The sequence below is a fragment of the Neolamprologus brichardi genome, chromosome 11 (assembly GCF_056152115.1).
Source record: "Neolamprologus brichardi isolate AB-2024 chromosome 11, ASM5615211v1, whole genome shotgun sequence".
NCBI classification, from domain to species: domain Eukaryota; kingdom Metazoa; phylum Chordata; class Actinopteri; order Cichliformes; family Cichlidae; genus Neolamprologus; species Neolamprologus brichardi.
The window spans coordinates 22,957,876-22,968,213 of NC_142114.1; the positions used below are offsets into that span (position 1 = coordinate 22,957,876).

The 10,338-nt window shown below is 36.4% G+C and overlaps 1 protein-coding gene across 1 annotated transcript; it reads right to left on the bottom strand.

Moving 5' to 3' along the window:
- Window positions 1–1,409: 1,409 nt before the first annotated feature.
- Window positions 1,410–9,335, bottom strand: LOC102780308 (vascular cell adhesion protein 1-like). The gene is made up of 15 exons (XM_087848373.1): window positions 9,287–9,335; window positions 8,522–8,926; window positions 7,994–8,314; window positions 7,586–7,843; window positions 6,762–7,043; window positions 6,173–6,430; window positions 5,531–5,812; window positions 4,935–5,192; window positions 4,154–4,414; window positions 3,484–3,741; window positions 3,072–3,353; window positions 2,694–2,978; window positions 2,433–2,538; window positions 2,250–2,319; window positions 1,410–1,611 (listed from the first exon to the last, which is right to left on the bottom strand). Exons 1-15 carry the CDS (start codon window positions 9,333–9,335, stop codon window positions 1,555–1,557), a joined length of 3,432 nt encoding a protein of 1,143 aa, XP_087704499.1. The 3' UTR covers window positions 1,410–1,554.
- Window positions 9,336–10,338: the final 1,003 nt, after the last annotated feature.

Consider the following 10,338-nt stretch of genomic DNA (forward strand, 5'->3'; position numbering starts at 1 on the left):
TGACTCTGGGTCATGTTGTCTGATATGGTTGATATTTCCATCACTAAGTGAAACTGTTGATATTGCTGCTCTGATAACCTCACTGTACTTTGGTTGCTAGCAGAGGCTGACAACTTCAGCCATAGCTTGTATGGAAGACACCAAATTATAGGTGAACACTTTCTACTTGCTGAGAGGTGTTGAAACTGTGAAGAGTGTGAAATGGTGACCATTCATTACATCTTGGTTTTTGCTGTAAGCCACAACTTTTGCTTTGAATGTGATTTTTTTCTCTGCTTCCTGTTTGCATCACATTTTTTCAATTTTAACAACTGCTCATTGTCATGTTGTGTAACATTTTAAAATTTTGTAACCAAGTAAGTAGAGGGCCAGTATCGCCAAAAATGTAAGGTACTCTAATGCCCTAATTTTTGGTGTGTGAGTGTACTGCTATTGATTATGAATCAATTTCTATAACTTAATTACAAATCTGAAACACTGTATCTGACCAGATCATGCTAAGATGTGCTTTACAGTGTGATTTTTTGTTGTTGTTGTTGTGTTAATAATTCACAATTGTAGATACCATGAGTGGGAATTTTATTTTAACCCAGTGTCTAAACAATGATGAAAATATGCTGAAATTTTCAAGGTTGAAATTAAAGCTCTATTTCATGTTATGATATAGAAACCTGCTTGTGATGCACCATTCAGAGCATTGGGCAGAATTAGAGATGTATAAAATACTCACTTTTATTAATGCATCATACAAGACCAGGCAAAATACAAAATCTGCAGCCAGGCAGCACCCGTGATAACAGACCACACCATCTACTTGACTTATAATTTCACATGGGTAATGGGTTTACTCTGCCACTTTCTGGTGAGCACAATGAATGGCCAAAGAAAGCAAAAAGGTCTTCTTTTGTTAGCAAAACAAACAAAGAATAATAAATGAAAATGAGCAGAGACCATTAAAAATCAACCCAAACCACCAAAAGTATAGGTCACACTTTTCTAGAATGTTTTTAATTGATTTTTCTTTTTACAATCTTACAATCTTAAGTATATGGTCTTTGTCTGGACACTGTATTGTCACCAACATATATGTCAAGATTTTGTAATATAAAAAAATCTCGATGTTTACTGTAGGCTAAGTCTTAAATAACATTTCTAAAAAGGAATCATATTAGCCCTACAAAGTTGTTTTTTCTGACTAGATGGACATTTTAAGTATAGATTTATTCTTGTCAAATAAAACATGTAAAAGAAAACCTTATTATATCTTAGGGCACAGATCATTGAGGTGGTTCTTGGGATCTTACATATACACTTCAGTGTCTTAATGAAGTGTCTAACTACCTGCAGAGAACTTTATTTGGGTTATTTAAAGAAAAAAGACACAGTGACAGTAGAATAAGTGGGTAGAGTACACAGCTTCATCTTCTCCTTCCTCTTTTTCTGGTTGACAATGTTTCATCTCCAACTCCATCTCCTTCTCCTCTTTGACCTCCAACATTTCACTTTCCTTCTCGAGCATCTTCTACGTGTTCTGCTTTTACTGCTTTTTTGATTTCAGCATACTCCATCTTCGTCCTCTCTTGCCTCTTTGCTGCTTTCCTGGCACTGCTGCTTTTCAACAGGGAAAAATTAACTGTCAGCATGTTGCAAGTATTTGCACTGAGTTAACCAACTTAGAAGCTACATTCATGCTTAAACATCAGTGACCTGTTCATCAACTGTTTATGGCAAAACGAATAACCTATGTTGTTCATTCATATTGTTGTGTTTATTGTGTATAGTATTGTGTCACTTTTGTCACTCTTATACCAACCTACTTCTTTTTGTGTTTTTTTTAGTATCATTGATTAAACAGCAACTAAATGTCTGTGTATTCTGTCTGTTTGGTGTTTAGAGGGCATTGATGCCTAAACAGAGTCATTGCTTCTCAGACTTACTTCAAAATTGCATCATGATAACGTACTCCTTTTCTAACACATCATTGTGCAGTTAGTCTGTGTTTCAGGACAATTCTACAAAACCAACTTCTCTGAATTGCGTTAAACTAGGTAGAAAGATAAAGGGTGTGTATGTAAAAACATCCAACTAATTGTGTTTTGACTCAGACCAAATTTATTTTTCTTTTGTAGAAACTTGGAGCAGGATGGGCCACTTTATATGTGAATGTATAGTAAGAGTATGGACACTTGAGTATTCTGAGCATTTGTGTAGAAAATCATACCAAAAAAAAGTAAAATGAACATAAATACCAGTTTATCATCTTGATGTTTCTCCATCTCCAAAGTCTCATCTGAATTTCTTGAGGTCTTTTGATTTTTTCTATAGAAAGGGGTGTTTTTAGAGAAGTACATTTATGTTCAAATTTATCTACAGAAAAAAAACAACAACTAACTAACTAATATTAATAATAATTATAAAAGCAAGTGCTTTACCTGTACCAATTTTTGGTAAAACGGCAAACGATTGCTGAAAGAAGTACTGCAGCCAAAATGCCAATGATGGCTTTCATGTATCCCACCCTTAAATTAGACGATTGCTCTGCACTCCAAAAAATAACAACATAAAAAATTATGGTCCAGGTTGTTTTGAATTAGATAAAGCAAATACAAACTATAAATGAGGTTGCATTAAGAAAATGTGGTACGTAAAAAGTGAAAGTGGCAGTGAAAGGTGTTTAGATGGAAAACACATACCATGTTTTTCAGGCAAGTTTTGGTGGATCAGTAGGTTTTCTCTATTCTCTCCATTTCCATTGTTACTCACACATTCCACAGTGCTGTTGCTATGTTTGTTTACAGTTACACTGACAGTGCTGTTGACTGTGTGTTTAGAGACCGTAGTAATGACAGAATACTCAGTGTGGTTCTTTAGGAGCGGCCATTTGATGGTAGGTAAAGGAAACCCTTCACTGATACACACACAGGTCAAAACCTCTGACTGAAGCACACATCCAGAGCCATCCTGGGTCTCTGAAAACCCTGTAAGCACATGATTAGAATCATAAAACAAAGCAAGGTGTACATTTACTCTGAATATAAACTTCAGATTCAAGATCATTGCGTTCCACTTACAAGTCATGGTCACACTGGCATGTATAGTAATGGCTGTGTCCAGATATTTAGCTGTGCAGACATATTGTCCAGAATATTCTGCTGTCACATTATGAATGACAATTGTAGATGATCCAGTGCCATTGTGCAGGTCAGTGTAATTTCCACTCAGAAGGTTTGTGTTTGAGCTACGTTTTTTCCACATGATGAGAGCTGGAGGGAAACTCTCAGCACTGCAGGTCAAATTCAGAACATCTCCCTTCTTAACAGTTGTAGTCCCGATAATCTGAGGTTTTCTTTTATCTGTGGGACAACAGATTTTTTTTTTTATGATCACCAACAAGAGAATCTGCCTAAATAGTCAATATGCAAAGATGTTTAGATGGCATCACACATTTAAACATATAGTAAAAGCAAAAAGTTGTATACATACATATCACTGTTACATGGACTTCCTCTTTTAGAGTGTTTTTCATATATTTAGCTGTACAGATGTACTGTCCAGAATCTTCTGCGGTTGCATTAGGGATGACAAGCGTAGCTGATCCAGTGTCGTTGTGCAGGTTTGTGACAGAAGTCAATTTAGACCACATAATGAGAGATGGAGGGAGACTTTCAACACTGCAGGTCAGATTTAGATCGTCTCCCTCCTTGATAATTGTGTTCCCAGTAATCTGAGGTTTTCTTGTATCTGTGGAGCACAGCTCAGTTGTTTATTTAAGATATGGAGGGTGACAACAGTATTCCAGGGTTTTACCTATCACTGCTGTACTGCTCCCCACTACAGTCACTATACACTATATTTGATCCCTCAAGCAGATTTTAAGAGACTTGCAGAATCAATGCCTGTTACAACAACATGTGTTGGACCACTGTGAGAATACAACACTTTTTGGTTTTTAATGTTTCCTTTACTTTAACCAGCAGGTTTTATCTTCATGTAATGCAATTTGATAACCATTTATACTGCATCCTTTAAAAAATATTTCCTCACGTCATTATGGCTAGTAAAACGTAAAGACCAAAATATCTGACTACCAATGACGTAAAAACAATTATGTACATACATTATAGACACCTGGAGACTGGTAAAGTTTACTTACAAGTCACAGCCACATTGACGTAAGAAGTCATAGTTGTGTCCAGATGTGTTGCTGTACAGATGTACTGTCCAGAATGTTCTGTTGTCACATTCTGGATGACAAGTGTAGCTGATCCAGTGTCACTGGTCTGAAGAATTGTGGTGGAATTACGTTTTTTCCACATAATAAGTGATGGAGGGAAACTTTCAACACTGCAGGTCAAATTCAGAATATCTCCCTCCTTGACTGTTGTATTCCCGATGATCTGAGGTTTCCTTTTATCTGTAGAGCACATTTCAGTAACTTAAATAAGCACCATGAAAGGAACACTGGCAGATAACCCTTCTGTGAAAATTTGTAATGAGATTTTGAAAAGAAAAGAAATAAGATTTTTGATACTGGCACTGATAATATTATTCACAAACTGATCTGACACTGCGTGTATAATATTACATGCACAGTGCAAAGTGAAACAGATTTCAGCAGCATTGAAAATACATCTTGATTTTTGCAGATGTCATTTGCATACACGTGCAACATTTGCTGTGGTTTTCTAAACTCTGCAAAGTTGTTTCCCCCACAATATTCCTTGTGTTCTGCATATTATTTCATAGCATTGTGTTTTCATTTGTTTGTTTTTTGTTACTCTGTACCTACAAAGAACACATGTACACATCATCTCCATTTTATTCTTTATGTATTTTTTATGCTAGCAGTCACAATTTCAGTTACCAGATCGGGGAAAATATAACTGTGCTGCATTATAAATGTTCTGTCTTATAGCAAAAGGTTGTGTACTTACAAATCACTGTTACATTGACTTTGTCCTTCAAGGAATAGTCCATATAGTTAGTTGTACAGATGTACTGTCCAAAATGGTCTGCTGTTGCATTTGAGATGATAAATTTAGCTGATCCAGTGTCATTGTGCAGGTTTGTGTTGGAACCAAGTTTAGACCACACAACCAGGGATGGAGGGAAACTTTCAACACTGCAGGTCAGATTTAGGACATCTCCCTCCTTCACAGTTGTGTTTCCAATGATCTGAGGTTTTCTTGTATCTGTGGAGCACACCAGCATTTTATTCAGGATAAGGAGAGAGAAAACAACTAAAAGAATTATTAAGAATGAACCAAACAAACAAACAAACAAAAACATAAGAAAATAAAGTTCTTATGTTCTTTGATCACACAGAACAATAATAATAATTCTGTGATGCTGTGCAGGCATTTAACTGGCTGCCATGTTTCTATTGTTTTTTAAGAATCAATATTAAAATGGACTGTAGCTGTAGTATTCCAGCCTCATAATAAGACATTTTATTTTGTTTTTCCACAATTAGCTTTTTATATCATATACATACATCTTGAGATTAATAAAACTGGCGATGTCTACTTACAAGTCACAGTCACATTGACATTAGAAGTCACAGTTGTGTCCAGATGTGTTGCTGTACAGATGTACTGTCCAGACTGTTCTGTTGTTACATTTGCGATAACAAGTGTAGCTGATCCAGTGTCATTGTGCGCGACAGTGTAGGTTCCATTGTGTCGGCTTGGGTTAGAAGTAGGTTTAGACCACATGACCAGAGATGGAGGGAAACTTTCAACACTACAGGTCAAATTCAGAACATCTCCCTCCCTGATTGTTGTATTCCCGATGATCTGAGGTTTCCTTTTATCTGTGGAGTGTATTTAAATCTTTTAAAGAGGGAGACATTAACACTGCCACAGATCATGGTGATGAGAAACTGCTACTGCAGTTTTGCAGTGAAAGCTGCTAAAATAGGTTAATGTTTGACATGTGTAACATTATGTATATTCACTGAGCAAAGTGCCAAACTCTAGCTGCACTTGAAATACAATTATACACATGCAACAATTGTTGTGCTTCCTTAAACTGAAAGAAACAAGATGCACATTTGCATAGTGACTGCATTGTTTGTTCTCCTTGTGATTCACAATTTCAGTTACCTGATAGGAAGAGAGAAATGAACAGTACTATAAATATTCTGTCCAAAAACATAAGGTTTTGTACTTACATATCACTGTTATGTTGAATTTATCCTTAAGGGTAGTGTTCATATATTTAGCTGTACAGATGTACTGTCCAGAATCTTCTGTTGTCACATTCAGGACGACAAGTTTGGCTGATTCAGTGTCACTGTGCAGGTTTGTGTTGGAACCAAGTTTAGACCACACAATCACGGATGGAGGGAAACTTTCAACACTGCAGGTCAGATTCAGGACATCTGCCTCCTTCACAGTTGCATTTCCAATGATCTGTGGTTTTCTTGTGTCTGTGGAGCACACCAGCATTTTATTCAGGAGAGGAAACAGCTCAAAGAATTATTAAGAACGAACCAAACACAAAAAAAAACATAAGAAAATAAAGGAAACCTGGTCCACACAGAACAGTCAGGGATTCTAATATTTGTACAATGTTGTGCAGGTATTTAACTGGTTGGCATGTTTTAGTTTTATTTCCCCCACCAGTGCTCACCATTCTAATCATCAAATCACCAGAGAAGGAAGAATGATGTTTCATCTCCATGATGTTTAATTCATTTTAAGAATCAATATTATTATTATTATATCTTGAGATTAATGAGACTGGTAATGTCTACTTACAAGTCACAGTCATATTGACATAAGAGGTCACAGTTGTGTCCAGATGTGTTGCTGTACAGATATACTGTCCAGACTGTTCTGCTGTCACATTTGGGATGACAACTGTAGATGATCCGGTGTCATTGTGCGGGTCAGTGTAGGTTTCATTGTGTCGGCTTGGGTTAGAAGTAGGTTTAGACCACATGACCAGAGATGGAGGGAAACTTTCAACACTGCAGGTCAAATTCAGAACATCTCCCTCCCTGATTGTTGTATCCCCGATGATCTGAGGTTTCCTTTTATCTGTGGAGTGTATTTAAATCTTTTAAAGATGGAGAAATTAACACTGTATAGATCATGGTGATGAGACACAATATGCAGTTCTGCAGTAAAAGCTGCTAAAGTAGGTTGATGTGTTACATGTGTAACATTATATATATTCCCTGAGCAAAGTGCCAAAATTCAGCAAATTGGTTTCTGTAGAATGTCAAAAGAAGTTTAGAATGGCTGTCAAATACAAGATTAATAAAGACTCCCCAAAAGTTGATTTCGTTCATTTGGATGTAGCGTTTTCAGTGGGAGAAACGTTTCATCACTCATCCAAGTGACTTCTTCAGTCTCAGCTGGCTTCAGGTTTCCCCAATTTTATAAACAGTACATTTGCATAATGGCTGAAACTAGCACCACTGAAGGAACAATGGGCTGGGAGGTCAGTTCCTTGATAATTAATGAGAATTTGCATTTTTGATCAAGGAACTGACCTCCCAGCCCATTGTTCCTTCAGTGAACAATGCATGATTGAGCATGCATCAAGGCATTAATAAAAACCGATAATGCCTACTTACAAGTCACAGTCACATTGACATAAGAAGTCATAGTTGTGTCCAGATGTGTTGCTGTACAGATGTACTGTCCAGAATTTTCTGTTGTCACATTCTCGATGGCAAGTTTGGCTGATCCAGTGTCATTGTGCAGGTTTGTGACAGAACCAAGTTTAGACCATAAAATCAGAGATGGAGGGAAACTTTCAACACTGCAGGTCAGATTCACATTGTCTCCCTCTTTAACAGTTGTGATGCCAGTGATTTGAACTTTTTTCATATCTATGAGACAAAACATATAAATTACACAATCATGTAGTTTCCCTAACTTTCTGACTTTCTTGCTAGAAGAATGCAGCTGACACTGCAAAACTCAACAGATTTCAGAAAAAAGAAAAAAAAAAGCTAGTTTAATACTATAAATGTACTTACAGTTCACATTCAAACCCAAAGTCTCTTCTTTCATTATTTTGCCAGTGAAGTGTACTTTACAGGTCACATTGGTGTTGTGGTTTTCAGCTGAAGGGTTAAAGGTCAAAGTTGACACATGTCTTTGTGTGAAAGGAGTCAGACTCTCAGTCTTGTAATCAGTGCTGTTTCCTGTAATGTAAGATTCAGTCCCTCCTGCTCCTCTCCATGTCCAGGTGATTTGAGGAACAGATCCAGAGCAGAGACCAGGAGCAGTGCAGGTCAGTGTGGCCTGCTGTCCCTCTGTCAGTGTGGGAATCATTACTGTGGGCTTCTGATTAAGACCTAATAGAAGTATTGGGCATTAGTGGAATCAAATTTAGCCTTGATGAACGGAATATTTTGCTGGCCACTAGTTGGATCTACTGCAGTTCCTATTAGATTTCCACAGAGGATCAACCAATTTACAAAATGAAATAATACTTCATTTAAGATTTTCACAAGACTGAGTATCTAAAATCAGTATTATTCTTCTTGGAATAGCTTTCATACCTTTAACAGAGACAGTTACTCTTGGAATGAATGTGAATCCATCTTGTTTTCCATTCAGTTCACCAGTAACTCTGAGCTGATATGATCCTGAATCAGACTCTTTGAGATCGTTAATGATGATGCTGCAGTTCTTTTGCCTCACATCAGGCTCCAAACGTGAGACTCGTCCTTCAAACGCAGCCTGAGCTTTTTTGTCTGTGTTTTTGTTGCTGTGAAATATTATGTCATCATCGCTGCAGCTGTGTTGAGATGCTTCACATTTGTACCAAACTGTATGTTTGGGTGTAAACTCATCAGCAGTAGTGAAAGAACACGGGATCACAACACAGAGTCCAGCCTCTGCTGTTAGTTCTTGCTCACTGAGAGTCACACAGTATCTTCCAACACAGTGTTGTCGTCCCCAGGCTGAGGCACAAACAGGGAGATACACATAGTGACAGAGAATGTTTAGTTTATAGCAATAAATATGATTTTTAATAAATATACTTCAATAGCTTTCCTGTTTTACATATGTTGCTTGTTTGTGTGTAGTATATACAACAATCAGAATTTTACATATTCCTTAGCCTGAAGTAAGTTTTGTTACAAAGATTTATATAAAATGGCATAAAGGTCAACAGATAACAGTAACACTACTAACTTATGATAAAGTCTTGGTAGAATAAATAATGATTTGTATGTTAGAAAAACAGTTTCACTTGCAAATTTATGAAAGAAATATATATGTTGGCTGAATTACAGGTTGATAACAAAATAGACACAAACCTGTTTCAGCACTGCTGAAAAGCAGAGTTGCCCAGATGAGAACAAACATCCTTGATGCCCGATGCTCAACAGATTCAGTCTCTCTCTTCTTAGAATAACTAATATAGATGATGCCGTAAACATGCAGGAATAAAAACAAAAATCAAATTCACCAATTCAGATCGATTAAACGTGATCAGTTATTTGCTCCTGTGTATCTATCTATCTGTTACCCACACCTGTGATTACACCACTACCTTAAAAAGTAATAATCTTTGTGTCATCCATCCTGAAACATTACTTGATGAATAAAAATGTTCTTACAGTGCTTCAGCGACACTTATGCAATAAATGTAAAATACCTGCCATATAACAGGGCAGCATTATATCATCCATGTAATCTATGCATAATGGTATTTTTATTTTACCAAAACTGCTATTGATGTAAAAAAAAAAAAATAGATTTTCTTTTTTGTATTTAAAAAGATATTTTAAAACACATTAAATTTTTTCTTACCTGTTTTGCCTTGTTCTCTCTCCTCACTGATGTCCGCTGACTACTTAAAAGTAAGTTTCTGTTCTCGCCTCTCTCTTTTCTGTTTTTTTCCCTCTTTTTGTAGCACAATTTCAGGAAGTTTCTCGTCACACCAATGAACTTTACCAACTGGCTTTCCAGCCTTTTATAGGGCAATCATTGCAAAACACAGACATTCAAAATTTCAACCCTAGAGTGTAACTAGAGTGTGCGAAAGGACTTTTTTTTTACTTGTGTGATATTTCAAAATGTTTTATTTTTAGGATGTCAATCAATGTCACTGAAGTATACATTTTTACATATGGTATGTACAGTATATAAAAACTATGGGAAAAGCACACATAAACTTAAAGGAACATTTTTATGAACATTTTTCTTGATACACACTTCACAAATACTACACAAATGCAGTACTTGCTCCTGTCAGTTGTTAATGATGGTAAGTAAGATAATGTGAGAAAGCATTTAAACTTTTTTCACAGAATAAAATTCACTTAAGTTAATTCACCATATTTAGCATGTGTATACAATCTACTGT